The sequence below is a fragment of the Mesocricetus auratus genome, unplaced genomic scaffold, assembly GCF_017639785.1.
Source record: "Mesocricetus auratus isolate SY011 unplaced genomic scaffold, BCM_Maur_2.0 Super-Scaffold_100006, whole genome shotgun sequence".
NCBI lineage: Eukaryota > Metazoa > Chordata > Mammalia > Rodentia > Cricetidae > Mesocricetus > Mesocricetus auratus.
Window position 1 is genome coordinate 41,652,840 of NW_024429190.1, and position 23,592 is coordinate 41,676,431.

General features: G+C 38.1%; 1 protein-coding gene across 2 annotated transcripts in view; it reads left to right on the forward strand.

Annotated features, from left to right (window-relative positions):
• The window catches only part of Dthd1 (death domain containing 1), a 70,012-nt gene extending 47,302 nt beyond the window's left edge, over window positions 1-22,710 (forward strand). Inside the window, exons 9-11 of one of the 2 annotated variants that reach the window (XM_005074390.4) lie at window positions 12,831-12,888; window positions 18,609-18,886; window positions 21,964-22,710. In XM_005074390.4, the coding sequence (XP_005074447.4) occupies window positions 12,831-12,888; window positions 18,609-18,886; window positions 21,964-21,981 (354 nt within the window). In that variant the 3' untranslated portion in view covers window positions 21,982-22,710. Of the gene's footprint in view, window positions 1-12,830; window positions 12,889-18,608 lie in introns of both variants that reach the window. The other variant, XM_040747095.1, reaches the window with a different exon arrangement.
• The last annotated feature ends 882 nt before the right edge of the window (window positions 22,711-23,592 follow it).

Below are 23,592 nucleotides of genomic sequence, written 5' to 3' on the forward strand. Positions count from 1 at the left end.
CTTCTCTTCCCTCCCCTCCCCATTTTCCCCCATTGCAGGTCATCTCCCCCCAGCTATCCACAACTCTCTCTTCTATGTTCCCTTTCTTGAGAGATTCCCCTACCCAGATCCTGACTCTACCAAATCTTTGTAGTTATACAGATTATAGCCTGCTTATTGAAGTCTTAACAACCACATCCACATATAAGCGTATACATACCATGTTTGTACTTTTGAGTCTGTGTTACCTCTTGAAAGATTATTTTTTCCTAGTTCCATCTATTTACTGTGAATTTTAAGGATATCATTTTTCAGTCATTGTTTTGTTGCTGTTTATAGCTGAGTAATAGCCATTATGAAAATGTTTAATTCCTTTATCCATTGATCTTTTGATTGACAACTAGGCTCTTTTCAATTTCTGACTATTATGAATAACGAAGCAATAAACATGGTTGATCAAATGTCTCTGTAGTAGGATGAAATGTCCTTTAGGTATATGCCTACTATTGGTATAGCTGATCTTATGTTAGATTGCCAACTTCCTTGGAACTGTCACACTGATTTTCATAGTGGCTGTAGAAGTTTACACTACCACTAGCAATGGATTAGTGTTCTGCTTACCCTACATCTTTATCAGCAAGAACTGTCATTTATTTATTGCTCTTGGTCACTCTGAGTGGTATAAAACAAAACTTCAAAGTAGCTTTTACTTAATATGAAAAGTTATAAAACAATGTAAGAGATAAATAACAACCAAATACAACAACACAACAAAATCCAAGGACAAGGACTTATAATAACCTCCCCTATGACTGAAATAGACTGTTTCAATGAAGTGCTAATTCTTGCGTGCAAATGTGCAACAGTTCTCTCTGAGACTGAAACATTGTATCCTGCAGGGAAGCTCTGTAAGCAGAAAAGTAAACAAGTCCTAACAGCTTCAGAAATTCCCTGAAACTGACAAGACTCATTAGGCCCCTTCCTGCCAGAGTAAGCAATGAAAGTTGAGAGTCCTGGTTACAGGAGGAAGCTGAGCTGCAAAGAAGACTCTCAAATAAGCAAAACTGCAAAGCAAACAACCTGTCTGGAAGAAATAGAAATCAGTCAAGCTGCTAGAAGTTTGGACCAACTGAGGTGTCGGAAAAAGACATTCCAACCTGTTTAGCTGCTTGAAGGCTGTGCAGTGTTCTCCAGGGTCTCAGCTTTGTGAGTTGTCACTTATACAGGGATGGGCTTTGGTGATGCAGCTGTCTTTGAGTTCCTTTTGCTGCTGTAAGTAACTCCTCACTCATATTCCTCTGTGTGACCCAGTAAATCTCATTGGTTCACCAAGTTGGACTTTGGTGGTATCTGTACTTCGGGTTGTCATGGGTTCCCTATCTGGGGTAAATAGTCATGTGTGTGGCGTTTCCTCTGAAAATGTTTGTCACACAACATGTGCTAAGGTAACTTTGGGATGTGTCATGGTGATTGGAGAAGAATTTTAAATCTAGAGAGCTTCAGAGAAAGTGGCATAGTGTGAACAGAAATGTCAAAATGGGAAAGCACCAGGTGTATTTCAAGACTGTATAATGAGTCCTTTTTTGAGGCTTGAGTGGAAGACATGAAAACTTCATATTGAAATAAATTGAGGAATGAATTTGGAGGGATTTAAATTCCTTGCTTGGGCCCCTGAATATCTAATTTCATCAGGAGGATGTGACAGATTTTATGACATAGAGAATAAGTGCAGTTAGGTAAAGATCCACCCAGAGAGACAGTATGTAGTACATAGGAAACAAATAAATACCAGGTTTCTAGTTTATAACTAAATTAATTTTATAGGAATTTTATGGGAACTTAATTACATAGGAATAATTAATAAGTCATGGAAAAGTTTAGGCAGGAGAGTAAAATGGTAAAATTTTGTTTGTAGTATCATTGTAATAGATGGACACATTCAGGAGAAGAGTCACTATCAGCAAATCAAAGAGACACTTAAACAACTTGTGTATGAAATCATGATGTTGGCAAGAAGAGAACAATAACATAGAGGTTTAGGGATGGAATCAACAAGACTTGTGGATATGGGTGGAGCTAGGAGACAGAAGTACATTGGGAAATAGAGGAAGCTGTGGGAAGGGGCTTTTGGCAACTGGTGTCACTATTGTCTTATGATCACTGCAGTGTTTTATTGACTTATATTGGAAGTGTTATACAGATTTGTATGCATTTCTATTCTTCTTAATACAGACCCATTGGAACCCTTTTTTCCCTTAAGGACCTGTGATCAGTGACGTTTTCTACTCTAGGTCAGCTCTCATATAACTGAAACCTTGGGATTTCTCAAAAATCAATGACTTTTAAGACTCTTCAATAGGCAGTAGGTATCTACATGTTACTTTGGCATAGACAGTCCTTTACAATTCCCATCCTTTTACCCCTACAGCCTTTTCATGATGCCTTGCCCCAAGGAACATCCTTTGTTCCATCTCTCTTACTCATTGTAATCATGGGTCTCTTAACATTTGTTCTTATATCAACAATGACCCTTTCAGTTGTCTCTGTTGTCACCTCCTTAGAGAAACCTTTACATTTACTAAAGAAACACAAGGAAATTTGGTTATAGGTGCTGATCAGTAGCTATAACCAAAGTATTGCACATATACTAATGTATGACCCATCACAGTTTTTATTTATGTAAACTAATTACTGAAATTGATTTCTATATTCTGATAGAAATTTGATAAAATATTTACCCATGTTAAATTATTTTTCTGAAAAAGAAATAAAGGAAAAAGAACCTTTTCCCTCGGGAGAAATAGCACATGTAGGTTAATAGTATAACAGACCAGATTGGTCTGATTTCAGTGTTAGCACACCTGTCCATGACACCCAACTTCACCCTATGTGACTAAGGTTTTTGGGGCTAGAGGACCTCATTCAATTTAACATATCATCAAATGCTTTCCATAACATTTTGCTGAACTCGTTGATTAATAAATCAATGTGTACTCATAGCAATCATGAACAATTGAAGTGTCTTCATAATTGATGAAAGTTTAGCCTGTTTTCCACTCAGTTAGTAAGCAGCAAAAGCCTGTCATGACTGGAAAGCTATGGTTATTTGGAATTTATTGCATTGTATAAGACCTAGGACTATTTTTGTGGATGTCCCGGCCTTCCTGGTAACTTTCATTTCTGTTGATGTCAGAAAGTCTATTCATAGCTGTGAGCTCACCCAAGACAAAATAAACTAAAAATAAAGCCTCGAAGATATCATTTAGAATATTCTAGAAATAATTATTCTCAGAATTTAGTCACCTTGGCAGATCTTCTGAATGACAAACTCTACAAGGAGCATAATTGTGAAGTGAGACCGTCAGAAAAGCAGTTGGTGGGGGCAGTACATGTCCTAGAAACAAATGGCACCTTCCCATAGCTGCATTTGTTGGTCAGTGAGATCTACTTTTGGCAAGGGCAGCTTGGAATTCTGAGCAATTTTATAAGCTCATACTAACAAGAGTGAAAAAGTATGAAGTTCTAGTACATGCGAAGTGTTTTATTAATTCATGTAGCTTATCTCCTGTTTTTCTCATTTGTTTGATAACAAACAAGAAACCCTGAAGCCATGGTTACCCACTTAAGACTCAGATTGCTCTATTCCAGACTCAGCAATTATGTTTTCTGATGGCTTTTAAGTACTCATCTGTTTTCTGAACTATATAGGTTTCTCCTCACCTTACAAATGCAGCCACTGGTAGAGGTGTCTCTTACTGCCAAGTTCCTTGATTTCTTGGGTCTTTCCTGAATTGATCCACCAGCTTATCAGGGCCTGAAAGCTGTCTCCCTTTGTGATTTGATCTATCAACATATATTCATGTTTTTCTTAGTAGAAAAGCATAATCACGTTAATGCCTTAAAAATAATGAAATTAGTTTTCAGTGTAAAGCAATGGTAAAGGTAAAGAAGAAAGGGTTGTAAAATCTGCTGCACAGAAATAAGAATCGACAGCTGGGCAGTGGTGGTCCACGCCTTTAATCCCAGTACTTGGGAGGAAGAGGCAGGCAGATCTCTTTGAGTTCGAAACCAGCCTGGTCTACAAGAGCTAGTTCCAGGACAGGCTCCAAAGCTACACAGAGAAACCCTGTCTGAAAAAACAAACAAACAAAGGAATGAACAAAAAAAGCATAGGCTTAAAAGAAAGGCCAATCTGAGTTAAGTAAGTTAGGATCCATGGTACTTCCACACTGGAAGTACCTGTCTTTCATTTACAAAATTAACTGCTTAATTGCTTAATTTATTTCCTTGTGAGGTCTATCTAGGTTAAAAGAAAAAAGATTGCTCTGAACTCTTGATATTTTGTTCCTTAGTGATCTTACTTGTCTGTAGGTTCATGCTGCCTTTATGCTCCTCCATAGGATGCTACTTTTACTGTTGACTGCAGAATATCTCTTTATAGACTGTCAAGAAGTTCTACACTGATTATAGAGTTAGCAGACTGTCTATATGACAGCAACCATAGGATACTAGCACACTTTATTCAAAAACCTTTGCCTGTGCTGGTGTGTAATCACATAAATATGCACCAAAATGGAGAAAATACAGAAGGAACTTTAATGAACATTCCTTTTATCTTTTTATGCTTAGGTTTGATGGTATTATTTATTCTTTTAAGAATATTTTAGAGCAAATAAAATATGTCATATCATTCCATATGCAAATAAATACTTCCAAATACATTTCTGAAGGGTGAGGACAATTGCTACCTCCTTAATGAGCACTAGCAAGCTTATGTTCTATAGTCAATGACTAACATAAATTTTTTCTTTTCTTTAGATTTGTAAAAGACAGGGTCCTAGTAGGATCCAATCACAGCATTTGACTTCTGCCATCCTCTTTTGAAGTCTTTTTCTTCCTCTTGAGAAAGGAATGAGAATTTTTATTTATTATTTATTTATTTAAAATAGATTATTCTCCCATATAATACAACCTAACCATAGTTTTCCCTCCCACCACTTCCCCCCCAGATCCTCTCCAGCTCTGCTCCACCTCCCTTCTTCCCCAGATCTACTTCTCTTCCATTTCCCTTCAGAAAAGAGCAGGCCTCCAAGAAACAACAACCAAACTTTTTTGTGGAAACTCAGCTTTGGAGTAGAGTTTTGAATGGTGGTTAATCTGTGCACCTGGATATTGTTAGCTCCCACAGCAGAAACAGTCTTCCATTATCACGTTGATTTTAAAGGCTTAGTGGCATATGAACACGCTGGTAAGGTTTTTCTGTTCTATTGTGATAGGTTCACAGATCTTACATCTGCTGAGCAGATACTGTAGCCATCTCTCTCCCTCCCCACCTGTATCTGTCTTTCTCTGATTTAGAGGGGTCTAGCTCCCTTAATGACTCATCACTCCCATGCCATTTAAGTGTTTTCTCAAGAGCTTGGAAAGACACAAACACTATCCATACATATTAACCTGAGTGATGTCTTTCGCAGAATATGTAAAAGGTTGCTTCTTTGAAACAATGCTTGTCCTCAAATTTTGGAGTTACTGGTAGTGTTTCCATCTATTTCTTAAATTAATACATAGATCACATTTAAATAAAAAATTGATTCATGTGGTGAGGCAGTTGTTCTCTTTTTAGTCCCTTTCTCTGATCTCATGAACACAACTTAGGCTGGTGTTAATGTCTCTACCACTTGCAAAACTTGCTTCTTAGCTGAAAAATTCTCTCTGGTTCAGAAATCTTGGCTAGAAACAGAATATAGCAATGGTATTTTGTTTTAATTTCACTTATTTTTAGAGTTTATTTTTGTTTATATAAGTGAACTTCCTTTTAAGTAGGCAACAAGTAGTAATTTTTAAAATAAATAAGCAACTGCTGGTAATATTTTCAGCACTTTGTTGTACATTGTGCCATGCTTTAAAGGAATGTGATGTAATTCACTGCTTCCTTTCCATGCCACTGGGGAACAAGTGCTATTATTCTTGCTTGTTAAATGAGAAAAGAGGTAAAGAGGAAGTGTTTTGCTTTGGTCATAACTAAATGAAAACATAGGCCAGGAATCAGGTTATTTACCTCCATCTCATACTTCCAAGTCCAGAGGAGCAAAGTTGGCATATATGAATGGTGCATATCGTGTAGGAGGCAATAGAATAGCTAAATGCAAAGTCATATCCTACATACATTTATATACAAGTTTTAGATTACAGTTATAAATATTAGATCTTATTTTCTTGTAGATACTAGGTTGAATGGTGTGTCTGTCGTTTTGAATACATATTTTTTGGCCAAATTGTTTTCTTTCTTTACATCCATTCTCTTCATTTGTAAAGTATACCTAATAACTATTTCATGGGATACACATGGAATACATACTACAAAGATTACAGGATATACTTTTTTTTTGTTTTGTTTTTCAAGACAGGGTTTCTCTGTGGCTTTGGAGGCTGTCCTGGAACTCACTCTGTAGACCAGGCTGGCCTCGAACTCACAGAGATCCGCCTGCCTCTGCCTCCCGAGTGCTGGGATTAAAGGCGTGCACCACCAACGCCCGGCAGGATATACTTTTTTTTAACCTATTTTTTATTTTTATTTTTAAATTTAAATTAGAAACAAGGTTGCTTCACATGTCAATCCCAGGTCTCTCTCCCTTTCCCTCACCTCCTCCCACACCCTCCCAGCAACCCCCTCAATATCCCTTCATTTCCCCAGGGAGGGTGAAGCCCTCCATGGGAGTGTCCATAGTCTGTCATTTCATCTAGGGCAAAGCCTAGACCTTCCCCCAAAAGGCCAGGGTGAGAGTGCATCTCTCATTGTTTGATGGGCACCCAAAGTCCATTTGTGTGCCCGGGATAAATACTGATCTACTACCCAAGGCCCAATAGATTGCCTAGGCCTCCTCACTGGCACCCACATTCAGAGGGTCTTGATCAGTTCCATGCTGGATTCCCAGGCATCAGTCTGGATTTAAAGAGCTAACCCTTGTCAGGTCAGCTGTTTGTGGGGGTTAAACTAGCTCAGTCTTAACCCCTTTGCTTATCAGTCCTCCCTCTCTGTCACTGGAGTCCTCCAGTTCAGCTCAGTATTTAGCTGTGGGAGTCTGCGTCTGCTTCCATCAGCCATTCTGTTTCCCAGACTCTCTGGCTGTGGAATTGTAGGCTGTCACTCTCCAGATCTATGTCTAAAATCCAAATATGAGAGAGTACATACCATGTTTGTCTTTTTGTGACTGGGTTACCTCACTCAGGATGGTTTCTTCTACTGCCATCCATTTGCTGCAAATTTCAGAATTCCATTGCTTTTTTCTGCTGAATAGTACTCCATTGTTTAAATGTACCACATTTTCTCTATCCACTCTTCGTTTGAGGGGCATCTAGGTTTTTCCAGGTTCTGGATATTACAAATAATGCTGCTATGAACATAGTGGAAAACAGACATCCTTGTTGTATGAATGTGCACAGGATATACCTTTTTAAAGGAATTCCTAGTGCATGGTTATTTATCAAATTCATTGGCTAATGTTGCTATCTGGGAACATTATTATCTCCTAAATTATAGTTTTAAAGAGACCTAGGTTTTACATCTAGTTTTGGAATATCCTATCCATGTGTCCTTGGTGATTTTACACTGGTGAAATAGCCATGATAATTAGTCAAACTATTTTTTTTTATCTTTGGAACGAAATGATGCCATAAAGCATAGAATGAGACTATACTGAGATAAGCTCCAATTTGATTTACATTTATGATGAACCTATAAATATAATAGAAGTTATGCTAGTATTAGTTTTACTATTATTTGATTAATATTCTATCTAGCTTGCCTATAAATGTGAAACCTTTAAGAAACCAATGTGAGCCATGTGTTATAAAACTAGGAAAGTAGTTTACAATTATGTTGCTATAAATACATTCAAATGCAAATGATAACTATTATTAAAGAATCTTTCACACAAAATAGACTATATTTAGTAGTTGTATTAGTTACTATTCTATTGCTGTGTTAAAGCACTATGAGCAATGCAATTTATAAAATAAAATGTTAATTGGGCTTACAGTTTCAGAGGGTTAAAGTTCATGATGGCAGAGTGAAGACATGAAGGCATGCAGCTAGAGCAGCAGCAGAGAGCTCATGTCTCATTCCACAGCAGAAGGTAGACAGAGAGCACTGGGAAGGACAGAAAGCATCTGAAGCTTTGTAACTGCCTGTTGCCTCCTCCATCAAAACAACATCTCTTAATCCTCCCCAAGCAGCCACCCAGTGCGGACCCAGTATTCAAATATATAAGACTATGGAGGCCATGCTCATTCAAATTACCAGAACAGTGAATGCCAGAACACTTGTGGTATTTTAAATGCTTCTTATAAAAACTCTTGCTAAAGCTATGCAGACATTTCAGGTCTCCTGCTAATCCATTAAAGGTATAATGAAGATATGCAGACAAATACTCGATATATTTTTTATGTAATGGAAAAATATATTTGAGTTTATTTTAATAACAAAACAAATAACCTGGTCACCAGAAAGAAATCTATGGCAAGGTGGTTGAAATGCGTGGAGTGTGGGGCAGAACCAGGTGAGGGAGTTTTACCACAAGATATTACAATAAGCACCTGCAAAATTATCTTCATGATTAAGTGACCCAAGATACATGTTAAAAACATTATGACCTTTCTTGTTTTCTGTTATCATGAAAGTATTATTTTGTCATTATACTATGTAACATTCATGTGTAAAAATACTTAAAAGAGCAGGAAATCTCCAGCATGATTGTCTAATAGAAACTGATTCTTCTCTGGAGACCCGCATACTGGAATGCAGTAGAAACTAAATACGATAATTATTATTTATTTCTTGTGTATGTACCAAAGTGCAACAACATTATCATAGCTGCCTTTGAAATGAATTTACCACCTAAGGTATAATTTGAAATAGACTATTGTTCTAGGTCTCAAAGATGTAGTTTTATTTCATTGTTTCTACTTAATCACTTAAGAAATATGTGAAAGTCTAAATGATTTGGTTTCCCTGAAATTTTCTCTTTTAAAGCATCCTTTTGGGTTTAACCAGTTATTGTGGCAGACCCTGGATTTGGGTCTTTGCTGTATTCTCAACTATGACCCACATTCAATCATTTAGGCTGGAAGGGTGAAGGGTCCAATGATGACATGATGTCAGCAAGCAAACCACACTGAAGCCAGCCCACAATGGCTCTCGTTGCTTTTGCATTGTTTTTCCCTTTATTCTTACACATGTACTTCTGTAGTGACATCAGCTTGGTTAGGGAATGCATCATCATAAGCTCCCTGAGAGCACATTACAGTGTCTGTGAGTCCTAGCTGATACTGAAATGCTGAGTTCTTTCCAGACCAAAGTACTTTCAGAGACCAGATGTTCCACAACAGCTTAGTGCAGGGATGCTGTGAGACACTATTTCCAAATCTATGGTGACATTGATTGTGATGGGGTTTCTCTCTACCCAAGCCTCTACTTACCTCGTAATTACAAATGGAACATTGGGCACTCATCTATAACAATGTTAGTGCTGTAGAAACCATCTATACATGTAAAAATTACACCCATTCTTTCCAAACTTTTGTGATAGAAACAGGTAATTTCTTTTCTTTTTTTTTTTTTTTTTTGGTTTTTCAAGACAGGGCTTCTCTGTATTGCCTTGGAGGTTGTCCTGGAACTCACTCTTTAGACCAGGCTGGCCTTGAATTCACAGAGATGTGCCAGCCTCTGCCTCCAGAGTGCTAGGATTAAAGACTTGAGCCATCAATGCCAGGCGAAACAGGCAGGTTCTACTGAGCACACACAGACACTCACAAAAACATGAATTAAATTAATAATATAAATAAATTGACATATTTAAGGCTTAAGGAGTCTGTCATATAGTTGATGAATCCAAATTAATTTAGCATGTAGTACTATAGTACAATAGACCTGAAAATGTACTCATTTCTTAATTTCCTCCTATTGAAACATCTTAATGTTTTTCATATTCTTCCATATAACTTCTATGAAAAGTATTCCTACAAAACAGCTATTCAGATTCAGTGAGCTTCTTGTTTTAAATACATAGGATATGCCACATATTAACATATGGTATTTTTATCATTCATTTTATATTTCTCTTTTTTAACTTTTTAAATTTAAATCAGAAACAATCTTATTTTACATATCAATCCCAGTTCCCTCTCCCTCCCATCCTCCCATGCCACTCTAAATCTACTCACCATGGAGAGTGAGACCTTCCTTGGGGGATCATCAAAGCCTGTCACATAATTTGGGGCAGGACCTATGTCCTCTCCCATGTATTTAGGCTGAGAGAGTATTACTCCATAGGGGAATGGGATCCCAAAGTTCCTTCGTGTACTAGGAATAAATACTGGTTCCACATAACAGGCCCCATAAAATGCCCACACCTCTGAAATGTCACCCAAGCTCAGGGGCCCTGGTTCTGTCCTACGATGGTTCCCCAGCTGTCTGTCTGGGGTCCATGAGTTTCTACTTGCTCCTGTCAGTTGTTTTTGTGGGTTCCCCCAGAATGGTCTTGACCCCTTTGTTCATCACTCCTCCCTGTATACAACTGTGGTAGACTGATTCCTATTTTCCTTCTCCATACCAATCTCCAAAGTGGCTATACAAGTTTGCACTCCCAACAGCAATGGACAAGTGTTCCCCTTTCTCCACATCCTCTCCAGTATAAGCTATCATTGGTGTTTTTGATTTTAGCAATTCTGACATGAGTAAGATGATATCTCATAGTTGTTTTGATTTCCATTTTCCTAATGGTTGAGCACTTTCTTAAGTGTCTCTCAGCCATTTTAGACTCCTCTATTGAGAATTTTCTATTTAGCTCAGTCCCCCACTTTTTAATTGGGTCCTTTGGTGTTTTCGAGAGTAGCTTCTTGAGTTCTTTGTAAAGTTTGGAGATCAGCCCTCTGTCAGATGTGGGGTTAGTGAATATATTTTCCCAATCTGTGGGTTGCCTTTTTGTCTTGCTGACTGTGACCTCTGCCTTACAGAAGCTACTCAGTTTCAGGAGGTCCCATTTATTAATTGTCGATATCAGTGTTTGTGGTATTGGTGTTATGTTCAGGAAGCTGTCTCCTGTACCAATTCATTCAAGGGTACCTCCCACTTTCTCTTCTAAGAGGTTCAGTGTGGCTGGATTTATGTTGAGGTTTTTGATCCATTTGGACTTAAGTTTTGTGCATGGCGATAGACATGGATCTATCTGCAGTCTTCTACATGCCAATATCCAGTTATGCTAGCACCAGTTTTTGAAGATGGTATCTTTTTTCCACTGTATAATTTTAGCTTCTTTGTCAAAATTCAGCTGTTCATGGGTTTGTGGATTAATCTCAGGGTGTTAAATTCGATTCCATTGGTCTACCTGATATTTTATCATTCTTTTATCATTGTTGTGATGCAGTTTTAAAAATGAGTGCTGGCAGGGTACCTCTGTCTTGGTGCTAGACCATTTGCTAGTATGTATGTGGCCATTGGTTCCACCCCAGTACACACACACACACACACACACACACACACACACACACACACACACAAAGAAGAACAAGAGAAGGAAAGGTAGATTTGCACAAAGTTGGAAAAGTAGTAGCGAGAATTATGTCTTCTTGAGTCAATTCTCTTTAACAGTTGCATCCCATGTGACTGTACCATGCCATCCAAGTCAGGTAGGTGACATCGATATGTTTGTGTGCAGCTCTATGCTATCTTGTAGCTCAATGAATTGTATAGCATCAAGGTGCAGAACTGGTTCCTTACCACAAAAAACTCTTTATTCCCCTTTAGATTCATATCCCCTTGATCCCCACCTATCAGAAATCACTAGCAATATTTCCCATATTGAAAAAAAATCTGTCATTTCAAGAATGTGATCTAAGAGAAACTAGAATATATAATTTTGAAACAGAAATTTTGCAGTTAGCATAATAATGTTCTTTGGCATCTCTATTTAGAAACTGTTTGATGTTTCAATTTTTTGACTTTCTTGGCCTTCAATTATTTGTTTTTTATTTTTAATAAGTACTGTTCCATGATGTGGATGTAGTGTTCACTTATTTTAAACTATCTTGGTCTGTTATGTGTTTGTGTCACTATAGATGAAACTGTACTGAACTGTGTTCAAGTTTTGTGATAGTTTTAATAAATATCACAAAATTCATAAATCATTTTACAGAGATTGATGTGGCAAATGCTCCACAGAAGCCTTGTTTCTCAGCTTCCAATTAGTTGTTCATACTACAGACTTTTGATTCATGTCTTAAGCTGTTTTTCACTCTTCCACACTCATGGTGTACATGCTGTTCTTCAGGTAGTTTCAAAAAGTAATGATTAACTATGTAATTAGTTCTGGAAAAATATGCTTTAAAACTATATGTATAAAAACTTAACTGGTTTTTGGATCCTGTGCATGCATTATTCACACAGTTGTTTGAGTCTTTGCTGGGTACCAAGTCCTTAGATGAGTGTTGAGGTCCAGTTCCTGACCCATATTGATTTTATGAAATATTGTGGTTAAGGGATAGGGTTTGTGTGCTGCTTTACACAAGTTGCTTCTTAAATTATCTTCAATTGCTTGGAGCTCATGCGGTTGCTATGGTGATACTTAAATATGTATTTCTAAGTGTAAATTTCCTGTACATTTGGGTTATTGTACTTTGCTCTAACACAGGAAAACAGCTGTTGAACACACACACACACACACACACACACACACACAATTTAACTTTACATGGTATGCAGTTCGAGTCTTTCAAATAAGGATAAGTCTTGAATGGAAACTGTAGCTTGTTCATCAGTATTCCTCTGCTTACTCTGCTTTCCTTTCTCTAAGCAGCATGAAAAAGTAATCAACCGTCCACAGAGTACCAAAAGAGTGTCTACAGACCCGCTAGGTAAGGACCTTAGGCTTTGTCCTGGTCATTCTACTTTTTATTGTCATAAAGTTTACATATATCTGAGTTCTTTTATATAAAAGGAATGATAGGGTGAGAATCATTGCTTGAAAGCCCATCAGTGGACCTCTCTGGGAATTCATATTCATATAATCTAAAATAGCATTTGCAAACAAATATAATTAAACTTACATTGTAATTCACAGGAATATGAGCTGTAGAAAGCATTTTGCTCAGATTGCACGGAATTTCTTAGTTTGGTAAACACACTATAGTTTTGCACTATTGCAAAATTGTGCAATTCCAACTCTTCCTTTCATTTGTCAGTATCTAGATGTTGTCAGTTAAGGCCTAATGCAAGAAAAACAACATGGAGAGAAAGGTATCATTCAACAGGGTTCAAGCAGAGGGTTTTTGTTATTATTAGGGAAAAGGATCATAAAAAGGGAAAAGGGAAGGAGGGAGACTGATCTCCAGAGACAGCATCAGCAGGAGAGGGGAGAAAGGAAAGGGGTAGAGGAAAGAGGAAGAGAGACAGGGTAATAGAAAGGGGCGGCAGAGGAGGAGGAGGAGGAGGAGGTGGAGGAGGAGGAGGAGGAGGAGGAGGAGGAGGAGGAGGAGGAGGAGGAGGAGGTGGAGGTGGAGGAGGAAGAGAAGGGGAGGTGGGCAGGGCTTTTTTAAAAGGGAACATAGTGAGTGTGCACAGGTACTCTTAGTGAGTGCAGCTGAGGGTATATCCTGTCAGAACCCCAAGAACAGGCTAGTACAGATGCCTGAATACTAACAGTCAATAGAGGAGAAAACTGAGGTGTGTATTCCTTTGAAACAAGAGAGAGTAGGCTCGATAGTATAATACTGAACACTTTGAACTCTGAAACCAGAGGGTAAAGATTTGATTGTGGTTATGCATAATTAGTTAGGCTTTATATTAATAAGTATGTAGCTACCTAACAAAGATGCAAATTTCCAGATAATATTTGACACTTTTATTCTATTTGAGCTTTTAAATGTATTATTTAATGATGTTAAAACAACTAATTCTGTAACTTGTGCTCTTCAAAGGCATCAGATTATTCTCCACACTTTATTAGATCCACCAGAAACCAAACAGAATCCTGATTAGGAGTCCTCATGGGTTAGTGCAGAAAACGTAGGCACCCCTGAACTGCATTGTATAGAGAATAGAAATGAACTTCAGTATTACATACTTTATCAAATAAACTTTTTAAAAAATTTATTTAAATTAGAAACAATCTTGCTTCACATGTCAATCCCAGCTCCCTCTCCCTCCCCTCCTCCCCCACTCCCCAACAACCTCCCAGCCCCCTGCCCCATCCCCCCTCTGCTCCACGGGGAGGGTAAGGCCCTCCATGGGGGATCTCCAAAGTCCAGGGCCTGGGACCTCCCCCATGTGTCCAGGCTGATAAAGCATCCCTCCATGTCGAATGGGCTCCCCAATTCCATTTGTATGCCAGGAGTAAATACTAATCTACTACCTGAGGTCCCATAGACGGCCAAGGCCTCTTCACTGACACCCACATTCAGGGGGTCTAGATCAGTCCCATGCTGACCTCTCAACCATCATTCTGGGGTCCATAAGTTTCCCCTTGTTAAGGTCAGCTGTCTCTGTGGGTTTCACCAGTCTGGTCTTGATCCCTTTACTCATCACTCTTTCCTCTGTGCAACTGGGTTCTAGGAGTTCAGTTCAGTGTTTAATTGTGCGTCAGATAAACACTTTTAAAAGACAGCAGGTCAAATGTTGCACTGATGTAGATGAAATCTCAGGAAGTCTAACCATGTTAACCTTTAAAGAATTTTATGTTCAAATAAAAACACAATAGCTGTTGTTGTCAACGACAATCAGACTATACAACAACCCGGTGCTCCTCCATGAATGTATTAGGAAGTTCCAGCTATAATCACAGCTTCAGATGGAAGAATGATCATTGATGGAGTTAGACTTGGTTTGTTGACCTATCCCATGATCGTCAAGGCTAAGTCTGAAAGACTGAATGATATATTGCAAAGAACTGAGTGGAGACAAACTAGGACTATAGGCTTCTAATCTCCAAAAGAGTAGTGCAAGCAAGACACTTCTCATTTTTATTAAGGCAAGCAAAACATAAGGTGATGTTTATAGTTAGATTAAGCAAATATAAGTACAGCAAGGGAATATATCTTGTCGTCTTGTGCATGTTAAAAGAAACAAGAATATTTCTCCTAGGTTTTTGTGTTTCCCATGGGGTTAGTTTGGAGATACCAGGGTATTCCTTCCACGACCTTGCTTTCAAGTGTATTCACTTATCAGAGTTTATGCAATTCTTCCTAAAAGGCTAGCTTTTGGGAAGAACTTTCTATACTCTGCCCCATACATAGTTCACAGTAAGTTCACAGCTTCCTCGAACAGACACCCATAATACATAACAATGTTTAAAATGCCAAATTAAGAAGGCTAAATAATAGGAGTGTCTTTCAACAGATTTTAAAAAAAGAATTAACAAGATCAAATCATAAATGCTTGTTAGTTGTGTTGAAAACAAAAACAAGTAAAAATTAATAGCAACAATATGAATGAGAACCTTAACTCTTTTCAGTAAGTAGATAGAACATTTCAGTTGTCAGTCTTCCAATGCTGTGACAAAATAACTGAGGAAATCATTTTTTTTAAATGGTAAAAGGGACCTGAAGAAATGGTTCAGTGGTTAAGAGCATTTGTTGCTTATGCAAAGAAACTCAGTTTTGCTCCCAGGACCCACATGGTGGCTCACAACCATCTGCAACTCCAGTTGCAAGGAGCACGATGACCTCCTTTGGCCTCTGTTATTACTGCATGTACATGTACATGCATACACACACACACACAGCTAAAACACTAATACTTGTAAAACCAAACAAACATTAAAATATTTAAAATAAGAAAAGCTTATTTTGGCTCAGTTTCACCATGACTTTCTAGCATTGTGAAAGAAACAGGAAGACTTCAGGATCATAGTATTCACCCAACAAGAAAGGCCCAATGAACTACCTTTCTCTCACCCGGCTCCACCCTCTAAGGATCCTTCCATCTCCAAATAGCATCACAGGCTGAGAAACATGGGTCTTATAAGGACAATATTCAAGATCCCAACTATAGCAAGAATATTTAATAGTGTGTCAACCAGGCTGGAAAATAGAAGAAATGCTTGAGATCTGTAAAGTTGAGACAGTATTTAGACACAAGGGTATGTGAAATGGGCTTTGAGAAATTTGAATAATAACAAGTGTTTTAGCATACTCAACCAAACTACTACATTAAAAATCCAAGAAGCAAGCATATGGAATGAAGACCAAGTAGCTGGAAAGAAGGAAAGGCCAAAGGTGATGGTTTTAATTTTATAAATATAGTATTTCAGATGCCTGTTCTGCAGTCATATAGATGAATTAATTTCTCACAAAGAGGCAAATCAATACTATAGTAGGTTTAAGGAAAAATAACAAAGATGAAGGTATAGTAGATTGGGGTATGTTACATATAGGAGAGAGGTAAGTAAGCAAGAGTATATGAATTCATTGAGGGGAGACACAGGAAATGGAATAATTGGGGTTGGTAAGATAGCTTAGTAGGTAAAAGTGCTCTTCACATAAACCTAAAGACTGGAGTTTAATCCATGAATTCCACAGTGAGAGAGAATTGACTCTGAATCTCAAATATTATCTTCTAACCCACATGTAAACACCATGGCATATGTATACCCACATTCTCTTATGTACCACACACACACACACACACACACACACACACACACACACACACACTGTACTACATAAAAAGTAAATTTAAAAAATCACAGTTCCTTTAAAAAATTCAAATGAACTGACACAGGAAGGCTCAACCGAGTCACACTAGGGACATGAATTAACTAAGGAAAGAGAAATGAAGAAACATGAAATACTGCTAGTAAAAAACAAACAAACAAAACAATGACACAGTATGGGTGTTATAGAAGATGCAGAGTAATAGTCAGTTGTTGTAAGAAGTAACCAAATGATTCTAGGACAGTTTAAGTAAGTTTATAGGCAGAAGAAAGGATTTGTTTGTCATTGGCATAGAACATTTTAAACTGAATTTAGAAAAGCAAGATATTTTTAAGTGCATTTGTCAATATCTCAAATAGTATACTTGATAGAAATTAGCATAGCTGGTTGCATTCAACAAACTTTTCATGACTCTGGAAAGCTCAAGTAGTTAGGAAAGTATTTTTAAAAAGCAGGATTAAGGTTGGAAATTGGGAAATAATGAAGATAATGAGGAAACACACTTTAAGTTGGTTCACACTATCATAGATAAGAGCTGAGCCCTTAGAGTAGTACTGGTGCAGAGGCAGGTGGGACTCTGCATGGATGAGTGAGTGAATGGGGATAGCCACTAGTGATGGGGGCAAGTACTTACTATACAAGGGCAGAGGGGCAGAGGGATTGCAGACATGGAAGTCTATGATGTAGAGGAAAGAGATAATGTTGAGAAATTTAGGCCACATAGGAAGAATCAGTCTCATTGACTATGAAGCACTAGATTTTTCAGACTGTGGATAGATGTAGCTCCATGGTAGAGTTATATTCTATAGTGTGGTAGAGTGACTACTGACAATGTATCATACTCTGGTCTTGATGTTTAGCAATGCAAAAAATGAAAGGAAAGGAAAGGAAAGAAAACTATAAAATGTGAGCATTGGCTTTTATTTGTTTTGTAAACACAAGACAGGACAACAGCATTGTGGTTAGCAGAGTAAATAGTTATCAGCAAGGCTGGTGATGAAACTGCCTACTCATTTCAAAAGAAGGGTGAAGGACATGGAGAGAGGAAGATCTAGAAAGTGTAATGGACATCAAAATGAGTGCATTGCCTCATGCTGTTTGGAAAACCAGTGAGACTGTATCTGCCCCTTTTCCTAAACAATCTTCACAAGAAGTTTGATTGAGAGTGTAATCCATCCAGGTAGTAGGAGGTGGAGTGATTGCATAACAGGATGAAAATGGCTGTAATAGAAGAGAGTAGGGCAAAGGGACCTTATATAGAACGATAGTCTAAACCACACACCATAATTACCAGTAATGACTGCAAAATGGAATCAGAAATGCAAGAGATGAGCAGGCAGTTCCCACATTTGATAGAGGCTTTATTGAGCATGCTGCATGTACTCAAGATTCTTGCACATCTAAATGGTACAGAAGTCACTGGAAATTTTAGTGTGAAGAACCTTCCATAGAAATGCATCCCGGGAACCCTGAATTGCGTTTTTTTTTCTATGAAAACTGACTACCTGATGCATGCATCCATTCTCATTAGTACTAATAAGTAGAACTGTCTGTACCTGTAAAGCATCCTCTAACATGGTGTTATTCAAAGAGTGGTCTGGGCTCCAGCATCAGCATCTATCAAGAACTCCTTAAAAATATCAAATAGCCTCCTTGCACTAGTACCTCTCAATCATGAAGAAGGGGCATAAAAATCATTTTAACAAACCTTCTGATTCCTAGGGACATTAGCATTGCTAAGCCTCTGCAGTATCTAGTACCCTCATTCAGATAACTTCGAGATTGTGAGATATTCAACTGCCTGTGGGTGGTTTCATAGCTTCCTCTTTCTCAGAGACTTGACCTGAAAGCAGGTAGACATCATGTGAGTTGGAGAGTGCCTAAGCACTTACTATCCTCACCTAACCTTGCATGTGCCCTGACAGAGGCTCTTTGGGATAACTTACTTCATTGGCTGGCTGAGGAGCTCTCTGAAGAAGGTGTTGAGGTGCTCGCCTCGTCCCTCCCTCTGCGCCGCAGCACAGTTCAGCTCGTCATACTCAAGCACCCCGATGATCTGACAGAGCAGATCCATGAACTGCTTTGCTCCTGGAAACGATCGCTCCCGACTTCCATGGACAAAATTCGCCTCCTGGCTCGTCATCTTCGCAAACTGGGCCGGGGTGATCTTGCAGAAGAGCTCAAACTTAAGTGGGAACATAAGGTATTCACAGAACCTCAGCCCTGGTTTGATGTGACTGACGAATAATGGTGCCCTCACCATTCCTTTACCCTAGAAAAGGGTGTCAGCTTTTTCCAGTTATCGAGTAAGACTGTTTGAAGTGAGGCTGTTTGATACTCACTACTGAGAAATCTATGGAAACAAAGGGGAATCCTCTGTTAACTAAAAGACATTTGGGGTTTCTGCACCTTCAATGATGACTGACATGTTTTCTGCAACCAACAGCATCATGGGTTCAGCTAAGCTTAAAGGCATTTGCAGTAGAGATTTCCCAGAGTCTTAGTTAGGTTTTCTATTGCTGAGAAGAGATACAATGACCATGGCAATACTTACAAAGAAAAACATTTCATTGGGGTGGCTTATATTTTTTGAGGTTTAATTCATTATCCTCATGATGCAACATGGTGGTGTGTAGGCCGACATGATGCTGGAGAAGTAACAGGCAGTGGTCTGAGACACTGGGCATGGCTTACGATATATATATATGATCTCAAAGGCCACCTCCATACTGACATACTTTCTCTAACAAGACCATACCTACTCCAATAAGGCCACAACTCCTAATTGTGCAACTCACTTTGGGAGCACCTTACTTTCAAACCACCACACCCAGTTTACATTTCAATAGCTAAGGTTGTTTTCTAAGTGTGCGGTAAATATATAATATACTGAATGACCTTTAAACAATTGTTATATAAAACAACTAGTCGTTCATGACTACATGCACCCTATTCCAGTTACATGATGATAGAAGCCCACATATGACATGTGAAATAAAGGGTGCCAGTGATGGGCAGGCAGTAACAAGTCTCTTTTATGAAGTGGAAACTCTTAAAATAAATTAATAGTATAAAATCACTTCAGACTCTCACTGCCAAAATCTCTTTTATAACAAGTTCGCTTAGAATTGGTGATTTTTTTTTACTCATTATTAAGGAAATGAAGCAATACAGAAAAAAATGAAGTTGTGAAAAGTAACCCAAAGTCTCTTTCAGTTCTTTAAAGAGGGTGATTATTACACAGAGAAATCTTATTGCATAAATGCTGGGGTTCAGGGCAGGAAAGGAGACACAATACTACAGACTGAGATATTCCCTTCATTCAGGACCTGGAGTCAGGTCAAACTGGGGTTCACAACTTCAACACAGCAAAGAAGTTCATAACTAGCCAGTGTTAAGCAAAAGTGGCATTTACTTAAGATACTTTAAGGTAGACATTAGCATGAGCATTAAGAGAGAAGAGAAGTGCCCAGGAGGAAAGCAACCCAGATAGCACAATGAGGACTTCTCTAAGATAGTCACAATTGACTGCCTTCAATTTTATTAGTCAAGAAATATTTTTGCAGAACACCCAAAAGCTGCAATGTGTATTTTCTTGTGTTCTTGAAGTGAAGAGAACAAAGTGAAATATTTAGTGCTTTTCTGACTTCATAAAGATTTCATGTCCGTTTTATTCTGCCACTAGAGCTTACTGTCACAGATATGAAATGTTTCAGGTGTCCAACTCTCTTCCAAGAAAAATATTTTACTTTTATTCATAGGAATTTATTTTTGCACACTCATACATGCTTATGCAAACCCCCATGCACACACAAGTCTCCTAATATACATGACCTCATTCACTCATTCCTTAACCCTACTCATCTCACCAGTGTCTGCACACACATACACACACACTCAAGAACATTCATAAGTACATGTTGTGGACTATTTGTTGACAATGTGTTTCATTCTTTTATGCTGTGGAACATTTGTTTAATGATGCGAAAATGTGTTGCATTCTTTTATGTTGCATTTGTTTAATTCTGTGAGGCTATGTTATTCTGCCTGTCTAAAACACCTGATTGGTCTAATAAAGAGCTGGATGATGGCCAATAGCTAGATAGAAGAAAGGGTAAGTGGGGCTGGAATGCAGAGAGTATGCATAGGAGGAAAAGAAGAGGAGAAATATCTGGGAGTGATAGGAGAAGGAGAGGAGGACATCAGGGGCCAGCCACTCGGCTACACCGCAAGTGGCAGAGTAAGAAGTAAAAAAGGTATTTAGAAAGGAGAAATATGAAAGCCCAGAAGTTTAAGGTAAACAGAATAATTTGAGATAAGAAAAGCTGGATGGAAGCAAGTCAAGTTAAGGCTGTGCATTCATAAGTAAGAATAAACCTCCATGTCATTATTTGAGAGCCTGGTGATGGGCCCCCTCAAAGAGCCAAAGAGTAAAACACCAATGACAAGCACACATATTTTCACACCTCTCACAATCTCACTCTTTAACATACCATTTACTTCATAGTCTGACACCTGTGTCTGAATACTGTAAACAACATACAACTTCCACCTATTCAAACACATTTTTCATATACATAATCACATATACACACATGGCTATATTATCAAATGTACTTGGATACTTTGAGTCACAGTAGAATCACAGGCATATCCTTTCACATGTAAACTATTCCCACAGCTCATACACATATTCATGTATTCTCTCTCTCTCTCTCTCTCTCTCTCTCTCTCTCTCTCTCTCTCTCTCTCTCTCTCTGTCTCACACACACAATCTTGACCTGAACACTTATGTTTTCACACACTCTCCTACAAAATCTACTTTTGCTCTACCTCTTTTTCTCTTGCATGCATTTAAATACACATTTGAAAGGGAAATATATATATATGTATGTATATATATACATACATCACTTCATACATGAAGACAGATTTTCCACTGTTAAAACATTTCTCACACTATTGTAGCATTAAAACAATAAGGAAGCACATAAAACAGTGCTCCACAAATCCCTATAGCCACACCCCAGCCTTATGCACCTGCCATCTGTCTGATGTGCTGACCTATGTGGATCACATTAGTAGAATCACTGGCTTCCATTTGGGATTGCTTACTGGTGAGAGCTAGAAGAGACTGGACCGAGGGACAGGAGAGAGTTACACTATGACCCTCTTTTCCTTCCTGTGGTCATGACTGTAAAGCTGTGTCTCTTATCTAAACTGGTCTCCAGGAAATCATATTCCCCTGGGTTTTGGTAATTGTTTTGCTCCTTTCTTTAGGTCTGGAGCTTGCACTAGTTTCCTTGTGAGGAACAGCTGCACCATCCCGCCTGCTTGCCACGCATTCCTCTTTTCTTTTAAGACAAGGCTTCTTGACTTATTCAGTTGTCCCATCTGTGTCTTGTTGAAATCTGAACCAATGTATTTGTACAACCTCACCTCCCACTCTAGAAACCTGCCTGTATATTTCTACAACAAGAAGAGTCATGTATTTCATACACAATTTATTGTTTCAAAAATTAATGTCTTATTTAATTATGTACATTTTCAATGCCTTTAAGTGTTTTACATGAAAGATCACATCATATCATAGTTAATTTTTAAAATGTTTAAACCAAAATGCAACATGTATTCATTGAGATTTGAGTTTTTAATTCACCTTTATGTTGATGAAATACATTAATTTTGCCATATATGGCTATGGTTTGTTCATTGACAATATTTCATTATGGGAAAAAATGAAATTATGCATATATTCTTTTGCTAATACTTATTTTTTTGTTTTTCAAGGGATTATCTGTGTAGCCCTGGCTGTCCTGGAACTTGCTTCATTGACTAGGCTGGCCCTTAAATCACATATATCAACATGCCTCTGCCTCCCAAATGTTGGGATTAAAGGCATGCATCGCCACCACCTGGAAAATTATTCATATATTCTGTTGTAAATTGGCATTGAAATAAATTATACTTTCAGATTGTCATATACAGCGCTATAATAAAAATTCTTGGAATACTTTTTGAAATATACATATATATGCATATATTTTTATTTTAGAACACTTCTAATTTTACATATATATATGTATATATATATATATATGTGTTGAGAGAGAGATAGATATGTACATACATATGTTATTCATTCTTTCCTCTACCTAAGAGTGAGATGGTAGGTTTGCAAGATTAATTTAGCCTTGATACTTGTTTATACTGGACAGGGTTAAGGATGGTTTACCATTTATGTTAATCACCAACTTCACCAGTGAAAAGCCTGTTATCAATGTCATTTTGCTAATTATTAAGCACCTTGTTTTACAAATTAGATAAAATTAATATTTATTATTCAAACTAACAAACTCATGGTGCTAAATCATAGTAGTCTTCATGAAATGGTTGTGTCTGTAAGTATAAAATTCTGAAGTATTTCAGAGAACATTAGGAAGGTCTTAAATAAGGAATGAATGCTTTGGGCATGCCATAATCAAGTCTTCAAAAGAGTTAACTTCTGTCGCGACCGCCTTGACCAGCAAGGAAGATGCAATGCTCGGAGTCTTCTTTAAGCAGTTTATTCAGGAACCTTGAACAATCTTCTGACCCTGGGGAGTGCCCACCCACAGCTTAAAAAGGCCCTTGGGCGGCCAACCCTGGTAAGTCATGTGGCGACAACAGATAGGTCCACATACGCGGAAGCAAGCCTGATATCCAGCCTTGACCAAATAAGGAGTTGTTTATCACAAAGAGCACTTGCTGTTGGGCTAGCAGAAGGCAGAAGCCAGCGCCATCTTAAGGGTGAGGCACTTCGCAGCTCTCTACAAACTTCAGTGGGCAAAGGCCTATTTTTCTAAGCTAGTAATTCTCAAAAGAATGTTAGGATATTTTAAATGGAATATTACATCCTTCTGAGAAGTG